The sequence below is a fragment of the Epinephelus lanceolatus genome, chromosome 19 (genome assembly GCF_041903045.1).
Source record: "Epinephelus lanceolatus isolate andai-2023 chromosome 19, ASM4190304v1, whole genome shotgun sequence".
Lineage (NCBI taxonomy): Eukaryota > Metazoa > Chordata > Actinopteri > Perciformes > Serranidae > Epinephelus > Epinephelus lanceolatus.
Genome location: NC_135752.1, coordinates 14,640,214 through 14,662,638, shown reverse-complemented (window position 1 = coordinate 14,662,638; position 22,425 = coordinate 14,640,214). Strand labels below are relative to the sequence as shown.

General features: G+C 39.9%; 2 protein-coding genes across 2 annotated transcripts in view; one reads left to right on the top strand and one right to left on the bottom strand.

Annotated features, from left to right (window-relative positions):
• Positions 1 to 2,864, top strand: part of LOC117270034 (secretory phospholipase A2 receptor) — a 23,884-nt gene extending 21,020 nt beyond the window's left edge. The window contains exons 47-50 of the mRNA XM_033647447.2: positions 86 to 268; positions 403 to 519; positions 1,294 to 1,451; positions 1,548 to 2,864. Of these exons, the coding sequence (XP_033503338.2) occupies positions 86 to 268; positions 403 to 519; positions 1,294 to 1,451; positions 1,548 to 1,592 (503 nt within the window). The 3' untranslated portion in view covers positions 1,593 to 2,864. The remainder of the gene's footprint in view (positions 1 to 85; positions 269 to 402; positions 520 to 1,293; positions 1,452 to 1,547) is intronic.
• aff1 (AF4/FMR2 family, member 1) lies at positions 2,865 to 22,425 on the bottom strand. The gene is made up of 19 exons (XM_033647141.2): positions 22,204 to 22,425; positions 19,451 to 19,562; positions 17,661 to 18,497; positions 14,286 to 14,327; positions 12,499 to 12,585; positions 12,200 to 12,233; positions 10,643 to 10,700; positions 9,972 to 10,116; positions 8,819 to 9,853; positions 8,641 to 8,729; positions 8,293 to 8,518; positions 8,021 to 8,112; positions 7,445 to 7,508; positions 7,199 to 7,335; positions 6,962 to 7,033; positions 6,456 to 6,549; positions 6,261 to 6,295; positions 5,915 to 6,153; positions 2,865 to 5,613 (listed from the first exon to the last, which is right to left on the bottom strand). The coding sequence occupies exons 1-19, from the start codon at positions 22,254 to 22,256 to the stop codon at positions 5,489 to 5,491; spliced, it is 3,576 nt and encodes a 1,191-aa protein (XP_033503032.1). The 5' UTR covers positions 22,257 to 22,425; the 3' UTR covers positions 2,865 to 5,488.

The following is a 22,425-nucleotide window of genomic DNA, read 5'->3' as shown; positions in this document are numbered from 1 at the left end:
GACTACTTGCATCTACATGTAATATTTGAATATTTGTGCACTAACCTTTGTTGATGCTGAGACCTGTGTGTTTCATTTGTTTTAGTTGGCTGGGGCTGGACGGATCGGACATCTGTGGGCTTCCTCAACTGGGCTCCCGGCGAGCCCAATGCAGCCTTTCACCCCGGGGACGTGGCTGAGGAAAACTGTGTGGAGATGTATGAGGACGGACGCTGGAATGACAACAACTGCCTTCAAAAAAGAGGATTTATATGCCGCCACCGCCAGTGTAAGCATTTATTTTTTTTTAGTATTTTGCCGGCTCATGTCAACAGTTTTTTGGTTATTGAAACTCTCACAATATTTTCCAATACATTTTCTTTCTTCTAACTTCACCTTCTCTGTGTGAAACTCTTTTTTCAGACTATACAACAGATAATAACACAAGGCCAGTTTTCCCCACTAACAGTCCAACTCAAGGTCCAACTCAAGGTCCAACTCAAGGTCCAACTCAAGGTCCAGGTCCGGATCCTGGTCCAGGTAACAGTAGATGTGACTAAGGCTATGTTCAGACTCAAGACAAATCAGAATTGTCTCTCAAATCAGACGTCGAAGACAGACTGTCCGCACTGTTAATTGTGTGTCCAGACATCACCAACCTGTCTGCGCTGCAGTGCTGTGGTAACGATGCTGGTGATGTGGCTTTCAAACGCAGAAGCAGGAGAAATAGAGGTCCATCTTTTGGCATCTGTTTTTTGCTGTTGAGACTTACTAAAATTCATCCACAATCCTCCATCCATCTTCACGCGCTTATCCAGGCCGTGTCAGGGGGCCAGCAGGCTGAGCGAAGTACTTCAGCTGTCCCTCTCCCCAGCAACGCTTTCCAGCTCCTCCTGGGGGATCCTGAGGCGTTCCCAGGCCAGATATGATATATAATCCCTCCGGCGTGTTCTGGGGCCTCCTACCAATAGGCATGTCAGGGACACCTCTAATGGGAGGCACCCAGGAGGCATTCTAATGAGATGCCCAAACCACCTCAACTGACCCCTTTTGATCCGAAGGTGCTGCAGCTTTACAATTCCCTCCGGATGAGCCCAGCCTAGAATTCATCTGGGTACAATCAGGATATGCCAAAAGAAAAAACGGATTTGTGCTGGCAGTCTGAACAAGGCCAAAGTGCTAAATACAGTTTCCTTACAATGTCTTATTTTCACCATTTTATTTTATTTTTTTTTTACCTTCTGCTGGTTTTCCAACCAAAGAAAAAACATGTTTAACATCCCCGCTGACACGTCTACTGTATCTCTGTTACAGGGACAAATGTAGGAGCGATAGTCGGCGCGATCATTGGAACCATTGTAATTTTGAGCTTGATAGCAGGACTGCTGTTCTACCTCTTCAGTGTTCGGGGGTATAAACTGAGAGACTTGAGCCTGCCAACAAGAGCCAGAACAACCAATCACATTGATGTGGTGAGTTATTTATGAACCTGTTATGATTCGGTGTGAACACATGGTTACATTTTTATGCCAGTGTAAATGCTAAGCTGTGTCATTCTTCTGTTGCAGCCTGCTTTCAGCAACCCCAACTTCCCAGGAGAATCAGGCACATAAACCATCACTCAAGTGTTGTACAGTACATCGAATTCTTTTTAAACAAATCAGCGATGATGTTTTGAATGCTCAAGAGGGCTATAAGATTCAACTCTATTGTATATATTGTAATACACTAATACAAAGAGAATGTATTAAAACTGTTTTTCTGTCTTGCACTTAAATTTTTGAAGTGCAGCAGTTTTGTTTTTTTTTGTTTAGAGCAATTTGTGCTACGTGGCCGGAGTAATTCATAGTGCAACACTGACATGGACTCTGGCAGACGGTAGCAGGCTGGCAACACTGTCTGGACGGCACGCAAGAAACAACACATCAACCAAATTGCAGGGCGGTAAATGAAACCTGCATGTCAATATGTTGTGACAGTCAAGCCCTATTTACAAAGAGTGGAATGAAATTATTTTGTGTTTATTATTTTATGTAATTTTTCTGGTAATGTCCAGATCGCTCATGTTTCAACCTCGTGAGAGAGAACAACAAAACATTCCGTTAAAAATTCCATCACAGACGATGGTAAAAAAAAAAAAAAAAAAAAAAAAAAAAAAGTTAAAATACTTGGTAACACTTCACTTGAAGGTATCTACACAAGGGTGACATGACACTGTCACGAACTTGTCATAAACATTATGTACATGTCATAAACATTTATGACTGCTGTCATTAAGTGTCATTCGGTTTTTGTAATGACAAGTTGACATTGTTTGGGATGTCTTGATTATGACAACTTGACATTAATCAAAGTGACATTAGCAGAAGTTGTCTTTGTCATGACAAGTTGACATTAAATTTGTATCGGATGTCCTGGGATGTCCTTATAATGACAACTTGACATTAACGTAAAGACATCTTCTGGTAATGTCACTTTGATTAATGTCAAGTTGTCATAATCAAGACAACCCAAACAATGTCAACTTGTCATTACAAAAACCGAATGACACTTAATGACAGCAGTCATAAACGTTTGACATGTACATAATGTTTATGACTGTGTCATGTCACTCTTATGTAGATACCTTCAAGTAAAGTGTTACCAAATATTTTAACTTTTGACAGCAATGCCATTCACCATTATACCGTCATGCTGTAGTCCACTAAAATGATACCCTGTCTGCCGTTTACTGTCTCCTTGATTCCTTGCGAATGTGGCATAAATGTTATATATGTAATTCAGTTCATGTGTTATTTACTGACCTTTACCACCAAATTGTGTAATTCTTGTTTCCTTTGAAGAAAATAAGAGCAAACGACAATAAATTAAGAGTAAACAACAAATTAATTTCCAGTGTTTATTCATCTCTGTACACTGCAACACAAATTCTTTACATATTTCACAAAAAGGAAAAAAAATCCCATCCTTCAAAAACCTTTCCGAACATTTTTTCCAGTAAATAATTATTTGGACAAGAAGTGTAAACTTGTTGCAGAGAAATTAATAAATGAAGCACCAACAGTCGAGAATGATGGAAATAAAGCCACAGGTTGAAAAAGACAAGAAAACAGTTGAAGTTGCACAAGTTATGAATTTCAAGTGCCAAAATGACCTCGTGTGCAATAACAAAAAAAAGAGAAAAGTCTAAAGATCATTTCTAGAACAGCCGGCTGATGATCGGTACGTAAAAATAACCCCAGATGCCATGGCACCTGTGCACTTGCTCCTTACTTTAAAAAAAATATCACTTTGTCATTTATGTGAGAAAATAAATTCAGGGACACTTTGTGATCCTCGTCTAGCCCTTTTATCGCGTAATTGCACAGACACACTAACTGATTCAACAAGCAAAACATTTCAAAACCCAATGGTGCTCGATTCACGAAACGTACTCCTCTAAAGCACTGTTTCCTTTCTCACTGATAATACACTGATTATTTCAGCATCCCCCTGTGTATCAATAAGAACTTGTGATAACTACGTCAACAAACCGCTAAAAAAACTTGAGCTCACTTTATTGCTTTGAATCGAAGTTACAATAAACAAGAGTAAAGACTAGCACAGTCCCGCCGGTCTTAGGAAAGTGGTGTTCTTTTGTCCACACTGAAATTAACTACAAATACTCAAAGTGCATTCTTTAGTAAGCTATCATTTTGGCCATTTATTCTACTCCCACAGATTTTAGTAAACATATTGCAACTTAACATTCGCTACTCAACAAAAGTGTGGGAAACAGATGAAAAGCAGCTTACTGGTGCAAAAACAAATAAAGGGAACACTACTGTAGTTTCATATCCTCTGAACGACTGTGGTCGTCCCACCACACGTGAAAGGTGACTCAAACTGACAAACACGGCCGATGCTAACCTCTACATCCACCACTATACCTCAGGAGAGTCGAAGATGTAAACATAACCCCTCCTTTTTTGTTCTTAAAGATGGTTACTTCACTTTGATGTTGGTATGATTTCCATTAGAAGGAAGGCACAAGTGCAAATTTCTTTTAACTGGATGACAAGAACAAAATCTAGTCTTTTCTGGTCTGACAAAGGAGTCACTGAGCTGCAGCCATCAACGATCATAACAACAGATCCATCAGAAATTTGTCTTTCAGTTCCAAGACATTTTCAATCATCATTCTTTACGACACAAACAAGAGTCCAGATGCAAACGACAAAATGTTTATGCCTTGAAATTCCACTGATGCTACACTTACACCTCACACACAATGACTTCCTTATTCATTAAAGACCAAACAGCTGTCAGTCTGAAAATGTCATACAGGTAAGTCTCCCCTGAAATCATAAAACCTTCCCTACTCTTCCTCCTTATCTCATTATTCATGTCCCATGTATCGTTGTTTTCAGTAACACTCTCAATCTATACACAATTCAATCTACATTCAACATGTATTTGTCAGGAGGACAGACATCTAATTAACAGTATGGCACTTTTTTTCCGTTTGTTTTATTCTTATAATGCACTTATTATTGCACAAGAGGTGTGTTTCAGTCTAACCAGAGCTGTGGAAATCTGGCAACACTCATCTGAAAAAACTGAAAATACAGATGCCAACAAGGGATTAGCTAAAAATGAATAAAACTAATGCTAATTTAATATAATTATCAGGTGCTTGTGCAACAATGTCCCCACATTTGACTTGTCTCTTTTTCATACGTAGTCAAGATTAGACCGTGTCACCTGTACAAATGTGATAAGAAATTAATTCATGCACACCAGAATTCTCAGGGGTGATCTTCCTCGCTGATTTGTGGGAGAAATGAAATGCAGAATTTTAAAAAAAAACAAAAATCCCTGAATCCAAAATCAAACCTTTCAGACTGAGACAGGGGAACTTCATCTCTTTTTAAGATAAATTAAATAAAAATCATGGTTCATTTAAGCAATGATTTTAGTGCCTTATAGTGACATTAATAACAACAGTTGGGGTAATAAATAAGATCTGTGTCTGGACTTGCACCACAACCACATGATGAGGCTGGGGAGAATTATAAAGCCACCAAATGGTAGTTTTGGTTATATTTCATGTGCATCCTCTCCCAAATTAGTAAGGTCACTCCTGAATAAAGAGCCCTGTTTCACTATTGATTCCATGACATCAGCTGACAGAGGAACAGTAAGGTGACGAGGAAATACATTTATTACAACAGATGTGACCCAGCTCAGAAAGTTACCAGAGAAAAAGAAAGAGAAACCAAAATAAAAAGTGCAATGATCAGTGTGGTATCCTTTAGAACACACATCACATGAGAGGAGATCTTTGTCTACCTTTTCACAATGAGATGAGTGCATGTCCATGTGAAGTGAAGAAAACTGGCGCAGAGGTCCAGGTCCAGGTCCAGGTCCAGGTCGGTATCAGAGTTAAACACAGTGAGGTGCAGTAAAGGTAGTGACAGGCAGCTTGAAGGGTTTTGCAGGTGTTCAGTGATGGGGGCAGGTTGCTGGGTCACTCTACCTTTCGGCTTTCCAGCCTTAGCCAGTGGACGCCTTGTCTCATGTAACGGACCACAGAGGTCATACTTGATGTGAGGCTTAAAGGACCCATAACTGTGTCCAGCTCTGTCAGCATACCTGAAACACACAGAAATATTAAAAACACTTAACATCACACCGACACAACACTTAGCGTTTTGGCTCAAATTTAAATTTAGGATGTCTCAATCCAATCTCAAAGATTCCTATTGGGGGCCAACCAAGGCTTTTTTTTTAACTGATTGGGATCAGCTATAATGAGCTATATAGAGCCCAATCCCATCCTTTGTTTTACGTCACCTGTCACACAGGTGCATTTCAGATTCATGGAATATTTTTTTATATGTTTTGATTTAGCATAGAAATGTGGTAACACTGTCTCTTTTCCATCCATTCCTACCGCTGCCTTTTTGCGCCAGCTCCTCCGCCCGTTCCCAGATGTCGTAAGCGCTCAAGAATAACGTAGTGATGTTGACGTAGGTGACTGCCATTTGTCCAATGGACTGGGGAACTGCCACGGTGCTGCTGACAGGGTCCGCAACCAACCCGCTGCCCCTGTGGCTGGAGCTTGGACCTAAGCTGCTGCATGAGTTGGCTGGAGAAGGCATGTTGGGCGTGTAGGAGGGTGTGACTGTGACTCTGAAAGCGACGAGTAAAAAGATGTACATTTTTTCTGCGCTACAAGTATGACAGCTTGGTGCAATATACCCACACAGAGAACGTCATACGCAAACTAGATGACTTACCTTGATGTAACTGCAGGGGGCTCATGTGTTGAGTTCTGAAAGAGGTCCAAATTCAATTAGCAAAACAAGTTAGGTGCCTGTTTTCCAACTCAGTAAAGCTATTAAATTACATTTTTTAATTAAATATGATTTAAATAATTGCAAAACAATGACACTGGAAATAAGGGGTTATGGTACTACTACATTAATACTTACGCTGAAGTGATAGGTGAGGGTCTTTGAATACTTGACTGCAGTTTTGTGTTTTTGGCAAAACATGGCCATCTGCAGGAGAGACTGGCACTTCAAGCTACAAGACACAACTGAATGTTATTCATTATTCACATGATTCATTAAATAAAACAAAGAACAGGCTGGTCATCCTTGTGTTACTGTTTTTTCACCATCACATAAAACAACAGATCTGGTTTAAGTTCAAGATATTTTGTTTGTCATTAAAATGAATTACTTATAATAAATAAATTCACCACAGATGATCAGATCTACAAACTAGCAGAGTTATCTCACACATAGAAATTGCTATTGTCGAATCAATTCAAATGAAAGTCTCCAAATCTGTCCTGTTAACACAAGAACCACTGCATAGATGGCAAGTTTAAAAACACAAATAAAGCTAAAGAGGAGACAAATGTATCATGAGAGATCCAATGACACATTTTGATGTGTGGAGAAAAAGCACATCAAGTATAAAGGTACCTTACCATAAAACTAAAAAGTCCTTTTCTGAGGGTGTAGCAGAGGCGTCCACTGAGTTTTTAAGTTTCAGTACGAACCTGCGGGAGTGGAGAACGTGGCAGTAAAACTAATGCATGGATCAAATTCAGTTATGGAGCCAAAACCCTCATGTTACAGCTTGAAATTTAACATAAACATTAAAAATATTTTGGTGTGTGTGTGACCATGACAAGGTGCAGATGATGATAGAAGTATGTTCTTACCCGAGCAGGTCCACTGTTTCTGCAAACATAGTGTAGGACGACATTGAAATTTGTGGATCTTTTTCCATCGCAATGCCACTTTCAACAAAGAAGATGACAGCATCCAGGTAGTTGAACGCTTTGCTGAGCTTATCTGACTACAGAGAGAGAGCGGAATAAATACAGTTTGGTCATGTGTTGTATCAAGGGGTAGACGGCAGTAATTTTCATAAATGAACTCAAAACGAACAAAAAGAGAGATCCTACCTCTGCGTCTGCTTTGTGCTTCAGCTTTTTGGCCTCCTTTATGTAGTGCTTCACTGGATACTGCCTACACATTAAAAATAAGCTTTATTAGATGAGAAAAAAAAAATGCGACAAACAACTCATAGCACAGTAACATTTGTCATCACAGCTACAAAATAAGTGCACTGTTCTTAATTAAAACTGTATCAACAATTCCATGGAAATACTTTAAATAGCAGTCCAGAAATGTTGCAGTTTTCTTTGGACTGTCCATCATAAAGTAACTGACTTGCACTGGCTGAGTATTCTGATGATAATGTCCTCCAGAATCTTTTGAGACCGCCCATTTGTTAGACCCAGTGTAACCCCGTGACTTAAGTCCAAGAACATAAGGAGTTTTATCTGAAATCAGACCATCTCCTATGAGTTTTCTTTGGCCATGGAAAAGCTAATACGACCAGATTAAACCTGAAGGAAACATCACGATTAAGGGAGAAAAATCCAGCCAGGTCCTTACACAGGCTTTTAAGGGACAAAACAAATTCAAAACTGTATGTTAGAACAGCTGAACAGCTCAGCAGCGAGATTTTTTTTTACCTGTCTTCCAATCTGAGCAGGGGCCTGTTGCTCAAAGCTTCCCTGGCAGGCTGTGAAGATGATGTGATGGCAAGGCTGCTCTTGCGGGGCTTCTAAGATTCCAAGGCAAACATTTGGTTACAATTTGAATGGTTTCCCTCTTGATGTAATAGTCCATTAGTTAGCCTTTTTCACTTGTTACTGCACGATCACTAAAACTATGAGAACCTGCAGAAGCTTGTCTCAAGAAAAGAAGCAATGCACTAATGTACTCTGGGCTTACATCCTGTTACCTTTTCAGAGTGTGGGTGCTCTGTGTGCTTTCCACTGCTACTCTTGTGCTTGCTTGACTCTTTTCTCTTTACAGCCTCCTTACTGAGCTCTTGCGTCTCCCCTGAACTGCGTTTGTGCAACTTTGGGCCTTTAGCAGCATCTTTGGGTGTCTGAGGCTTCTGCAAAGGAACAGGATTTTTCTTGGTCTTCTTTGGCTCCCGATCCTTTGTTGAATTGCCAGAATGTCTGTGGGTGACAAGATAAGAGAACCCATGTAATCTGACACACTCTCTTACAACATTTTGATGTTATCCCTGGCAAAAAAAGAAAAAACAAGTACGAGAGGCCTTTAAACTTAGGGGACCTACTCCATTTTGACCGACACATGAGCTGATGAGGTATTCTTGTTTTCCAGCCTCTGTTTCTTCCTGGGAAGAGTTGCATTGTCTATCTCAGCCTAGAAGACAACAAAACACATATTAAAATAAAAATATTATGTATATATTTATGCTGACTAAAACAGACATGTACCCTCATATTTCTCACATTTTGAGATACACTCTTTTTGCTGGTTTTGGTGAGTTTGTGTGCTGCAGAAGCATCACTGCCCCCTCCATTTTGCTCTATAACCAGTGCTGGTCTCTTTGCATTGTTGGGTATCTTCTGGTGGTTGCCGGAGGTGCGGGGGACTCTTGAGAGCAAACTTAGATCAATCCTCACCAGCAGCGATCTAGGAGGACTGTGGTGGTCCAGAGAGCTCTTGGCTTTCTGCCCAGTCTTCTCTGAGTGCTTGTGGGTTGTTTTGTGAGGAATCTTGGTGCCCTTCTGGCCGATGGTCTCTGATGTTTGTTTGGTACAACTGATTCTGAGCAAAGGGGAGGGGGACAGCTGGTCAGGCTGAGAAAGACTTTGAGTGGGGCAGGAACAGGGGTCAGGATATCGTACACCACATGAAGGACAGTGACCACACAGGACCACTGTGACTTGAGGCTCTGATACAGCCTTCTGCTTGTCAAGTGACATGTGTTTAGAAGTCCTCTTACTGTCTCTTTTAGTGTCACTGCTGTCCTTGCTTTTCTTGCTATGTCCTGCTTTCGTCTTCACCTTGGGTCTATCTGTGAAACAGGGGTCTTTGTCTCGGGTGGCCACAACCTCCTCACACTTCACGCTGACAGCTGCTTCAGTGCGATCTGGGCAACCTGCCTTTGTTGGTTTTGAGGAGTACGTGTTGCATGAAAGTTTCTTGGAACTGCTACAGCTGTTCAAATCAGCAGAGGGGGATTCGTGGCTACTTTGATGGTTATAGTTGTCCTGAGGGTTCTCACTGTGCTGCTGGGGCTTCGTAAACCTATCGGGGAACTTCTTCCGGTAAGAAGACAGCTGAGGTTTAGACTCCTTGGTGGGGCTGACCACCTCTACACTGAGTGAGTGCTTGGAGCTTTGAGTGGGTGGTGGCTGTTTGTGAGCGGGGCTCTCAGAAGCATGTACACCACTTTGACTCTCAGTGCCGGAGTTCTGCTGGCTGGACCGGATCCAGTTCCCCAACTGCCAGTCAACATGGGTCACTGCTGGAGCATCAGGCTAAAAAAACAGACAGTGTGATTTAAAAAAAAAATGAGGGAGAATAAACAGTTCAGAGAACGCATGTTTGTGTGTCCTTTATTAAATGTGTACAAAAACAAGACAAGCAGAAAATTACCTCAGTTTTGATGGAGTTGATCGCTGGGGGCTGAGGTGGCTCCTCGACCGTGCTTTCACTGTCTGACTCTGATCTTGAACTACTCTCTGAGTCACTGGAGCTGGTGGACTCTACCCCTCTGGAATGTGTTGCTTCAAATGAACTACTGTGTACACACACAAAACACCACAATAACATCACATTATAGTGTTAGTTATGATGAAATAATCATTTTGGCTACATGCCCAGGCTGTGCTGGTAAACAGCACATTTGGCCAACATGATGTGTGAAGCAGAAACCAACAGAAGAAATGTTTCACCTTGTTTTTGTTATGGTGACTGGCAACTTGTTCATTCTACAAATGTTCTTCAAATTAGAGTGACAACAGATTGTTAATCAATTAGTCAACTGATTAAAAAATTAATTAAATTAAATTAAATTAAAAAATAAATTAATTAAAAATTAATCTTAGTAATTTTTCAGCCAAAAATGCTAAACTGTTTCCTTGTCATTTCTAATAGTATGAATATCTTAAGGTTTTAGTCTGTTGGTCAAATGAATACATCATCTTGGGCTGTAAATCTTTTTCATGTCAATGCCAGAAACCCTAATGAAGCCAGCTGGTCTAGTTTTAGGTTGGTGTCATATTTTGAAATTATGCCACAAAAACTGTAAAACCCAAGTCACGTACGATGAGGAGCTCTGCTGGATTAGCTGGGATGGATTGGCAGGAGGGGACTCATAATTTTCTGGAGAGAAATGACAGAGAAAACAAACATTAGTTTGACAAAGGAAACAATAAGTCATTACATGTACATGTAAACATAAAAAATACTCACACTAATGTGGATTTGGCTCACTTGCACTGAGGTTGAGCTGTTTTTTAAACTAGTGAGCTGACTTGTCTACCGATATCTTCACAGGTTATAGACTATTAAACACTAGAAAGACCAAACTTTTAAAAAACTAACCTGCAGATAAACCAATGCTTTAAGACATCCCAAGGGGCGTTTGCTTTCTAGTAGATTCAAATTAACTAAAGCACAGGCTTTGCTACAACTACATCTACTAGCAATCTATTTAAACATAAAATCTAGTGTATTGTTGTATAAACTAAACAAAGACAGATGATGTACAGCTACGTCTCCAGGAGCAAAGATGGTACAACTGTTGCTACACTTTCTTTATCAAAGTCCTCAATTAATCTGAAAACCCACATCATTCATGTCAAGATGATCAGGCTGATGCTCCTTTTCTATAACTCAGTAAGTTTGCCATCTTTGATAAATCATACAAGTCAGTAGTAGACTGTCCCTAAAATGGTTCGCTGGCATTTCCCCACATTAAATCAATTTGCTTCGGGAACTAAAGTTCACCATCTGGCTGACTGAACAACTGACAGACCTGAGTTTGGCCTCTATATCCTGCCTCATACTGTGGAAAAATAGTTACGGTCAATTGTATTTAGGATGGCCAATGGATTTAAAAACAGCTGCTTTATTACTGAATTGTACTACACAAGTATTTACTGTTAGTTTACGTTGGTAAGATACTGACTCCTCTTCTGGCAGGTGCTTCAACAGCTGGGCGACTACTACCAGTAGTGCTGACCTTTTTTTGTAATGCCAGACACACTTGGGTCAATGGATATATAAGATAACACCAGAGAAAAATGAATGAGCAGTAGTAGGTATAGACAGTGATGGATAAAACCAGCTCTTGATGAAATAACAACACAATGTAAGTAAATCAGTAAAAGAGAAGGCCTAAGAGCAGTGAGAGATCACTCCTCCCCTGACTCCTACGTGACTGTCTCTTAGTCTTAGCTGAGGTTAATTTGGGATAAAATTGCAGGGTTGTTTCTCTCCTCGGGTACTTTGTGGCCAGTTCAAGTTGCCATAGAAACATTGCCATGAAGAAAATATAGGGCAGAGACTATCAGCGAGGTGCTGCTTTAACTCCATTGATATAAAAAGTTGAAGAGAAGTGAGCAGAATATTTACATTACACTTACTTCCACTAAAGATAATCAAACCTCAGACTTTATCTACAGGCTGTACAGTAGATGCTTCATGATGACGGACTGATCTGTCTGCTCCCAACATCAATTTCAGATATACCAGACTTTAGCCCAAGTTTGCACTCAGAAATGATGCTACTGTATCATAGAAAATCAACACTATTTATTATCAAGTTCATATTTGTTCTGTGCCTGTACTGTACTCTGCTTCATTCCCTCATTACTCACTTTTTCCTGGACATGAGGAGACATGCTCTGCTTCCTGTGAGGGCAGAAATAAAATACACATGCAAGCTTTTACCTTGGTCATAACATTTGTCTGATTCAGATTTGTACGACTGCATTTACACTTAACTGTTAACTTAAATATTTCTGTGTGATAATCAGTACTGTATATGCACATTAATATTTCATTAACAAGACTTTTTTTTATCTCAGTGTTCATGCAGTCTGCATGTGGGCAGCACCGTAAGTGTCAAAAAAAAATCAAGATAGATTTCATTGATTCTTAACCTTTAAGCTCTCACCTTGGCTGGAAACGGGGACTTGGAGGGTTCTTCTGTGCTAGGTGTGTGTATAGCTGTCAGGAGGGGTGGGCACGAACGGGTCATTTCCTGTGGAGAGGAATGAAAAATAGTGTCAAGTGTTAAGAGCCTATCAACAACAGGTAATAGCTGTCACTCTATATAAAATAAACATTGATGCATGCAGGTGTCCCTCATCACAGTCTATTTCAGACTAAGTGACGGCACATGATAGTTTGTTTTTCACTGCACCTGACACAAACACAACTGACTTCTCTAAACACGGACTTGCATAATTTTACCTAAATATAAGCATGCAAAGAGCGTCAGATGTTCAGTCACTGTTCGACACAGTAGAATCAATACAATGTGTGAAAGAAGTGCGTTTGAACAGGACTGCTGATTTTCATGCAGCACCCTGACTTTACAAGGAATACTACAATAAACAAGATGCAGTCAGTGGCATTTCTATGGACGCATCCTCACTCATCAATGAGAATGGACAGACTCATTCAAACTTCATGAGAAGAGAACAAGTACAAAAATGATAGCAAAACATGACAGTGGAGTTCTGTGAATGCACATCACATCAAACCTTTAAGTGGATGGGCTACAGCAGCAGAGCATTGTGCTGGGTTCCACTACTGTCAGCTACAAGCAAGATACAAAGGGGGAGGAATCACCAAAACTAGACTATCAGTGAATGGAAAAAAGCTGCTCCAAGAATTTTGACTTGTGTTGCATAATTTTGAATGATAGGCGAAAAAAATCATCAGTTTACATGATGATAAACTGTTTACCTGTCATATCTTCTAATCTAATCTAATCTAATCTAAACATCTAGTTGTTTACGTGTCATATCTTAAATGAGTTACAACAAAGACCATGTGGGGTGCTGATGTTTTCATCAAACATCAAAAAAAGTTCAGGACACAGTAGCATCAAAACAAGGGCACGATCAGAGGAATCCAAGTCCCTTTTGCATCATGCTAAACAAAGGGTTAAACTACATGAGTTCATGTAACAGTGCTTTTTTTTCCACAAATTACTTTCTTAACATTCATATCTTTTTCATTCTTCCCCCAGCACAGGTCAGTGGCACAAATACTTATCTGTGAAAACTCAGTGAAGCTGTGGGGTGAGTGAACAATCGAAAATACACAGAAACCCAGCAATAAAGAAAATACTGCCAATTCAGAACAGGAGACTGTTGTAAGAAAGCTAAAGAAAAGTTTATCTGCAGTTGTTTAAGTTCATAGGATTGTTGAGCAACTAAAGGCATGTATGTTTGCTCCTCTATGATTGGAAAGGCAGCATGAGCACAGTCGAATTCTCTCAACATGACAATTCTACAGACAAATTTTGTAAGAATAGACCAATCATCCCCTGATTATAGACCCTCCAAACCCCATAAACAATCACACAACATGACTTGTGCACTCCCATTTACTGTGCTATCGCAATTTGCTGCAGCTATTCTTGCAAATTGTACACGATCTGCTGCCAGGGCTTAAATCAAGGAAAATTTCTGTGCCTGAAATGTGTGCAGAGGTTGGGAGAAAGGATGAAGGGTGGTTGGGAAGCGAAGGGGGGTTCACAGAAAGAAGAAATTTGCACTTAAGTGCAGAACGGAGGAGGAACAGGAAAAGCAGCCGAGATGAAGTGTTTAGATTAAATGGTGCAAGAACACTGGCGAAGTATGTGAGCGTAAGTAATTTTATATTCTAAATTATAATGATAGTAAAAGACAGTAGCCAACTGTAAATGAGAGTTTAGACAGCTGAACTTACCCTCAAGATGTCTTCAACACACTGAACTTCATTTGTCCTTGTCTGTAGAAAGGAAAGGGAAAAAAATATGAGTTTCCAAAAAGATAGTGAAACACCTGTTTTCCAATTATAGCCTGAAAATAAAATCATAATGAGGTTTGTTTAGGGGCTAATGTTTCACAGGGCAAACCATATGTGGCATTTCACAAGCGAAACTTAAAACACTACATTTTAAGTTACAGTATTTCTAATTTGCATATTAGTATGTTATGCCCCCTTGTTAGGATGGTATGGAAAATTAATAAAAAGTCTGTCACAAAAATAAAATAAAAACATTTAATATGCCTTTATCTTACCCCATTTATATCTTAGATTGTTCACTCCTCGTTGTTGATGTGCTGCATGCGGTGAATGCAACTTTATCTCACCCACATAGAGGCTTATCTGGTTTTGCCAGTTGTCATACAAGGGCTGTCATTTATCTTAAAACCTGAAATATGGCAAATCATCTGTAGGTATACTGTTGAAGTTGTGGGGAATTGAAAACATCCACCCATGTAGCAGAACACAGGAAATTAAAATAAATCAAATCAAGAAAAAAATTAAGTATAACAATGTTTGCATTTAGTGTGTTACAAATACATAAAAGATATGTATTAAAAAGAGCAATTATTTAACTTTGTCTCTCATTCATGAATGTTCCATGCCACATTAAAATCAAACCAAAGTGGAGAGGTATGTAGCATGTCAGTGCTGTCCAGCAGGGTGCAGCACAGAACAGCCCATACTAAATGCACAGCAAATGCATTTGGCATTGCCCATGCCAAAATGAAAAACAATCAATTTTCCCATCACAGCTTGGGCACAGTGGTTTGATTTTATTGTGGTATTTTTAAATTTTATGTCAGAATGGTAAGTAAACTGTCCATTTAACATACGTTTTAACATATGTTAAATATAGCACAGTAAATGCATACATCAAAAAGGAAATAGATAACAATGTGGATTGTATTTCACTTCATTTTGTTTGTTTGATTTAGGCATTTTAAATCTTTCACAGAGCACCAGATAACAGTAGGTGTTGTGACAAAAACACCCACTTTGATCTTTGTGTAATAACCCTACAAAGTCTCCATCCAGAGAGGAGAAAAAGATCAGCTGAACCATACCATATATTCTCTCTGCTCCATGTATATCCATAAACATCTTTGAATAGAATGCAGTCCTATACTGTATCACCACTATGTGCAGCCTCAATCACTAGATAAGTGACACAACACCCCCGTATCAGGCAGCAACATAGGCCAACTCTAACATCAGATAAATACTGTGTGTGAATGAATGAGTCAACAGGCTGCATTTCAGTTTGTTTTCAGGCCTGTCTTTCAGCTTTTCCTTCTGAATGGACAGTGTTTGAGATAAGGTCAGAGTGTATGGGCCCCCAGAGCAGTTATGTAAGTTGGTGACAAAGCTCATTTATTGTTCTGCTGCTGAGCCCTGGGCTGAAGTTATCAGAGGCAGCTAAGGTCACATAACACAAACACACAAAACACCAACCACAGGCTGCTTGCCACATTTACTACGCTACGCACCTGAGAAAGACATGACACTACATGCTCAGAACTGCCTGCTTGTGAGCAGTATTACATTAAACACAAAATAGTGATACTTGCAGCTCAATACTCTGAAGTGCAAAACAATGCCTCTCAGAACAACTACAAAACAAACAGCAGTGAGGGTGGTGTGTAACTATTTTGCGTGACTAAAGGTTTTCACATTTGTCACACCAGTTTAACTGTAATCTAGATGCCTGATTAACATTTAACTTTGCTGTGTTTGCACAAGAACGTTTGCTCTGTGACCCATGACACCTTTGTATTGGCCCGTGTGCAGGGTTAACACATTACTATAATCTCATCACTTCTTCACGTGTTCTACATCTCAATGGTTTGGAAGCTAAAGGGACACTTCAGATTATACTGTATATCCAAAAATGTCTTACATATGTCTTATTGCATATGTGGAACGTAGCTCAGGAGTGAAGGCTGGTAAGGAACAGGGGAATGACTAACTGCTTAGACATCTTGCACTAGATCAGTCCCCCGGCTGCTGCTGCTGCCGCTGCAGAAGGGGGAGGTGCTGTGTGCTGCAGGTGCACGGGTTGTGTGTGTTTATGAATAGAGTTGAACTGGAGTTCAGCCAAATTCTGCCAAACAAAGCAAGTCCAAGACCTTTTTAAATGCCTGAACAGTCAAGCAAGAATATCAAAACTATGAAGAGGTTTCAGGGAACATCCTGAGATCAGCAGGCACACAATCCTCTACATCAACAGTATGTTCATAGGCCACACAACAGTGCTGGGAAATAAGAAGTAGGACTTCCTCGTCCTATAACCTCCCCACCTTCCCAGGAAGCACCAAAAGAGATTCAGTAGTATATGATATCGCTAAACAATAATATCTGTTGTTGGAGGGGAAAATATACTCCATATAAAAGAGCTATAGCAGGAATTTAAATTATATACCTCTACACTAAACTATCTACACCATACTGTACTTCCGATCCTACATTTATATATAACATTGTTCTAGTGTTGCGTTAAACAAATGCATTGCTAAAGTTTATAGAGACCCAAAGTAAAACTGGAACTTCCAGGTTATTCACCAAAATGTAATTAAAAATCAAACCCACATTTGTAGTAATGAATATTACAAATAATCCAGTAATAAAGAGAGTTGGATATGATAAATACCACTGAATGCTGAACACCAAGCTACAGCCGATAGCCCATAGTTTAGAGTCTAGCATAAAGACTGGAAACGGGGATACGGCTAGCCTGGCTCTGTCTGGAGTATAATTGCAACGGTATGAGATTTTCACAGTCCGTCCTAGAAAATACAGCGGTTTCACAGTATCATGAATTATCAGTATTATAACTATAATTAAAACTTGACACCATTTTGTTAATAGAAGTATGTGTAAAAGGACTCCCATGTGAAAATAACTAAGACAAAGGGGAGATTCAACATCCAGTTGCATTTTTTTCAGTATTATAGATACGCAAATGTACACGGTACAATAACCGTCAACTTTTATATCACGGTACACCTTAAAACCAGTATATGGTTGCAACCCTAGTTTAAGAGGTAATGAAAACTGCCTTCCAGCACCTCTACAGCTCACTACTTAACATGTCATATCTTGTTTTGTTTGAGTTGTACAAAAATCAAAGTGTACAAACAATAAGTAGCAAGTTTAAGAGAGGTATAAGCACTATTTCTAGCCAGGCTAGCTGCTTCCTGCTGTTTCCATTTTTATGCTAAGCTATGATAACCACCACATTACATATTAGATAATATCATAACACAATTATGAGATCTTAACAAGTATACTCACCTCCAAAAATTGTGGCAGTATCTTCGTTTTGCCCAGCTCAGATTTGTTGATTAACTCTGGTAGAGATGCATATGGCTCTGGTGAAGGCTTCAGCTCAGGTGACTCGCTGACCACCTGGTCCTGACCATCCATGGGCCGCACATACGCTGTTGGCTTCTGGATCATGACTACACTGGGCTGCTTTGACGACAGGAGAGAAGGGAAGGTTTGGGAAGGTAGTGTGTTGCCCTTGTTAGTGTGAGGCAGAGATGCATCTTTGGGGGACTGTTTAAGGTTAAGTGTGGAAACATCCGTAATGCTGGCAGACTCTGAGGGATGATCCGTGGACCCTTGATGCTGACATCTATCAAAGGTGTCCTTAGTGTCCATGTCAGTATTATCATGGTCACTGGAATGTGGGAAGGGTGGCGGTTTAATATCAGAAGACTGAGAAGACATTTCCTGGGGAAGGCTGACACGCTCCCTGAGATCTGAGTGGGCTTCACTCTTCTTTGCTGAGTGGCTGAGCTGACTGTGGTTCAAAGACCCATTTGAGAAAGTTGCTGAATGTCCACGGTGGTTAGGAGAAGAAGTGGCAGTGGACGTCCTCGTGGGCTGAGAGGAGTAACCGTTAACAGAGGGAGCTTTCTGATTTTCAGTGGGCATGTAATGGACCTGGTTTTGGAATGAAGGTTTGGTTGGTTTATCTGTGTTTGGCTGTCCCTGATCTGACTGTGAAAAGGTTACATAAGAAGGAATGGGTAAAGGCTCCACGGCAAAGGGATACGGATTATTCACATCTTCATAACTGCCCAGCATCCTCTGGATTCGATTGGAAAGCTCATCCCCTTTGTTTGTCTGCAAAAAGAAGCAGCAAACACTTAGTGATGTTAACAGAGGAAAGATAACTCTCTTTTTAACATAAATACACTGAGCCTGGTTTTGGAATAAAGCCCTTAGTTTTGTTTAGTCCCCAAACAAATACACCGCATCACACTGCTGACAGCAGCAGTCCTTTTTTGAGCATAAAACAGTCAAGCATTAAGCCCTCATTGATGTTTTCTTTCCCTGAAATTATTCCATTTTCAGAAAGATTGGGTCATTTGAAATCTTTACAAACTCTGTCCCTGACTGGCTGCAGGTGATCTACAAGCACCTATAATAACAGGCTGCCCCAGCTTATTTGTAGAGGCTGTTGGCGCCATATGTAGCCACAGAGGAAGAGTTCAGACACTACTGAAAGCTGAAAACAGCCGCACCGTCTTCTCTGCATGTTTTTTTTTTGCATAAAAATATTACATATTATTGATTTAATCAATCAAAGATATGACAGAGAGGACAGTTATCTTTGTGGTCAAGAGGCAAAAAAAACATTATCCTTTTCTCTTACAGAAACTAAATGTGATTTTAAGTTGGGTTGAAGCCTTAATAATGCAGCACATTACAGCATTTTATCATTTTACTACGATCATTATGGAGAGCAAATTAACCAATGTTATCGTAATTTGTTATTTGCCAAAATGACGGAAATGAAGAATTTTGACAGACCTGTGAAACTAAACCTACACAGTTGTCTGCAAAATGTTCTTTTTCCCTCTATTAAATATAATTTTCCATTTTTTGTCTCAGTATTAGAATAATATTTAAAATAGTACAAGTGAAATTGTGCTTGAAAGTCAACACAGTTATGGTACTGACTCTTTACAACTTCAAAAAAGAGACCAAAATAAGCATCTTTTTATCCACAACAACTACCGTAAAAGCCCCGTGTCATCATTAGAGTATCAACCTCCTTGTACGTGGGTCTTTACCTTGTATGGCTCCCCAAAGAGTGGAACATTCTCAGGGTTGAGTTCTTTGGCTTCGCTTGTTTCTTGGTTCCTCTGTTCCCATGCACGGAGGCGAAGACGGTTCCTTTCTTCACTGTTGAACATTACAAGAGAAATACAGATCTTAAATCAGCATTGCATTTGCAAGTGCATCATTTCAACTATAACACTGGATGCAATTAGCCAAGTTAGTGCCAGAGGTAAAGATGCAGTAGGTGCCTTGAATATTAAAACTGAAACTGGTGACAGTATTCACTGCAGCCTGTTTTTACATCTGTATTTGTTTTAGATTTTCTAGGATTTTAGACACTTACAAACACCAGAACAATGCAATGAGCCTTATGATAAAATCAGTTCTGGCTAAAGACACCTGAAAATTTAGAGACTGTAAATTTTATGGCATCTTATCACAGACTCCGCTACCCAAGGGGCAGAACACGAGTGTCTAATGGGAAAAGACAGTGCCCATCATATCAACAGACAAGTTTAATTAGACTCACAAACGCCGTGAGGATTCACCACAACATTCACATCTGTTCTCTTTAGTCCCTAAAGATGACTCACAGCCGATGCACACATCAGATGGATACTACTTAGCCCAGACAGGATGCCAACAGCAAAAAGAGATCGTTCACTATAGTGAATTACACTGTGGAACAACATCAGGCCCCATGGGATCAGGCCCTGTTTAAACTTTAAATATACTACAGTGAACTTATCTACAGTTTTAAATTTTGTAAGTTTTCATCCCAAAATACAGTGTTGATCCTCCTCACTGACAGCAACCCCAACGGGATGCTTCCATGGCAACAAGTGGAGCAGTGCAGATTTGGGACTAAGCCAAACAGATGAGCACTTCCTACTAGTACAACACAAACTGGCACTGCCCAGTCACAGTATTACCCAGGGGTAAAGCAACATGCAGTGCCTGTATTAAATTACTCACAAGTCGTCCAAAACAAACATGAAACATACATGTTGTTGATGATTGTACTTGTTGATGATGAAACACAGCACATAACTTACAGAAATAATTATGAACAACTACTCAGAGCAATATATATATATATATATATATATATATATATATGACTGGAACATAAACTGTCCAGAATAAGCACTCACTGGGATTTAATCTTCATCAACGTCTAATCATTTAATAATTAGTCACATCTGAATATTGTGTTTAACAGGCAAGCTCAAGACTCACCTCTTTCAATCAATGCAAACTATTTTGAGTTGTGTGGCTGCTCTGTTTGGGGTTTTGCAACATGAGAAGGACTTTTTTTTTAATTTCATGACATTTTATATACTTGAAGAAAAAATATCAACAAACTGGCTGTCCATGAAAATGATTTTTATTGCAGTGCAAGAGTTAAACTACCCTACCACTGACTGACAGTCTAATGAGGAATGTCCACTTTAGTCATCAGTTGTGTTGATGTCATGTCTGCTGGCATCATAAGCACTTTGATAGTGGTGACTAAGTTCTCTCCAGTCCTCACTTCACACAATGTCAATTTCCAAAAACGTGGACATTCTTCCAAACCGCTCAAAAGATATCCACAATATATTTGATTTTTTTTTCTCTGTTATGATATCAATCTGTGATCAAACAGGTACAAACAGGACAAAGATATTTTAAAAAACTCTCCCTGCGATGATGATGCTCTACTTCCCAAAACTGATGAGTGATCACACACTTCTTAACAGGGAACACAACCTTGGTGTACTATTGTTGCTGCACGTGCACACTGTGCCTATGTGTAACAGAAAACAGAAAATGTTTCATTACACATTGGCTATGTTCTGACAATGCATATGATATCAGACAGTATAGGTTTGCAAGCAGAGACTATAAATCTGCATTTTACTGAGTTACCAACATATAATGTGAAATGCATGAGCAACCCAAAGCAACAATCTAAAGGCATACTCTACTTTTATATGCCTTTAAAACTTTTAACACTGACTTTAATTAGTATGCGAGACATGACCAGGATCTTATGTGCTGCCTATCTGGCTAACCAGCAGTCTAAATAAATCTGAAGCTGCCATTTAAGTTAACAGTCTGCTAGAGAGCTGAAGCCACAATAGTGTTGAGCATAATTGTGCTTTACAGTTGAAAAAAAAACTATCAACAGACTAGGAAACATAGGTTTTATATAGCTCTTCTGCTCAGATGATCACAGCCAAAGTCAAGATAAATATTGATTTGTGCTTCCTTGTCAGTCACCTTGTCCTGTCTTCTAAAGGTGAAAAAACGAGAGTCAAACCAGTTTTCTGTTGTTATCCAACTTGTTAGCAAAGATTCAAGTTAGGCAAAACACGACATGGTTTTACAGTAAGTCACGTGTAAGTACAGGCGTAGCGTTTGCTTTTAAAGTAAACTTAAATGTACATGAAGTAGCTTGCATAAACAGAGCAGCCCCTTTAACCAGCTGGTAAAAATCACACCAGCCTGCTCTTTCCAGCTGATTCCACCTCTTCCTCGAACTGCTTATCAAAGCTAAAAACCCTGCCATGTCAGTTTAACATTAACCACCACAAAAACTACCACACTCCCTTTCTTTCTGATACTTTCACCGAGTTTCAAACTAAAACTTTACTTCAGCCAAGTGCGCTGCTGGTGAGCTGGCTAACCGTACCCAGCTAATTAACGGTAGTTACCCGGTCAGGCTGGGAAGCTAGCGCCAGCTGCTAGCAGCTAGCCGCGGCTGTGTGTGTCTGCCTACCTCGGCTGAGATGCCATGGTGCGCCTCTCACAACAACCAAAGTTGGTTGTCATGTGTTTCTGACAGTCCCCCACCAAGGTGTCCTTCTCTCTTGGTCACATTGTTCGCGCTAACGATAATTAGTTAATTTAAATGGCTGTCAGGCCGCCGTTGTTTGATGTTGTCTGCTAACCGTCCGTGTTTGGGTTGTCCACTCACACTCTCTCTCTCTCTCTCTCTCTC

Excerpts from the sequence above, each read along its gene's own strand:
- aff1 (XM_033647141.2), bottom strand. The coding sequence starts at position 22,256 with ATGACAACCAACTTTGGTTGTTGTGAGAGGCGCACCATGGCATCTCAG. Across the intron at positions 9,854-9,971 it reads TCAACTCCATCAAAACTGAG|CCTGATGCTCCAGCAGTGAC; the intron begins GTAATTTTCTGC and ends CTGTTTTTTTAG. Across the intron at positions 8,519-8,640 it reads CATGTGTCGGTCAAAATGGA|ACATTCTGGCAATTCAACAA; the intron begins GTAGGTCCCCTA and ends TGTCACCCACAG.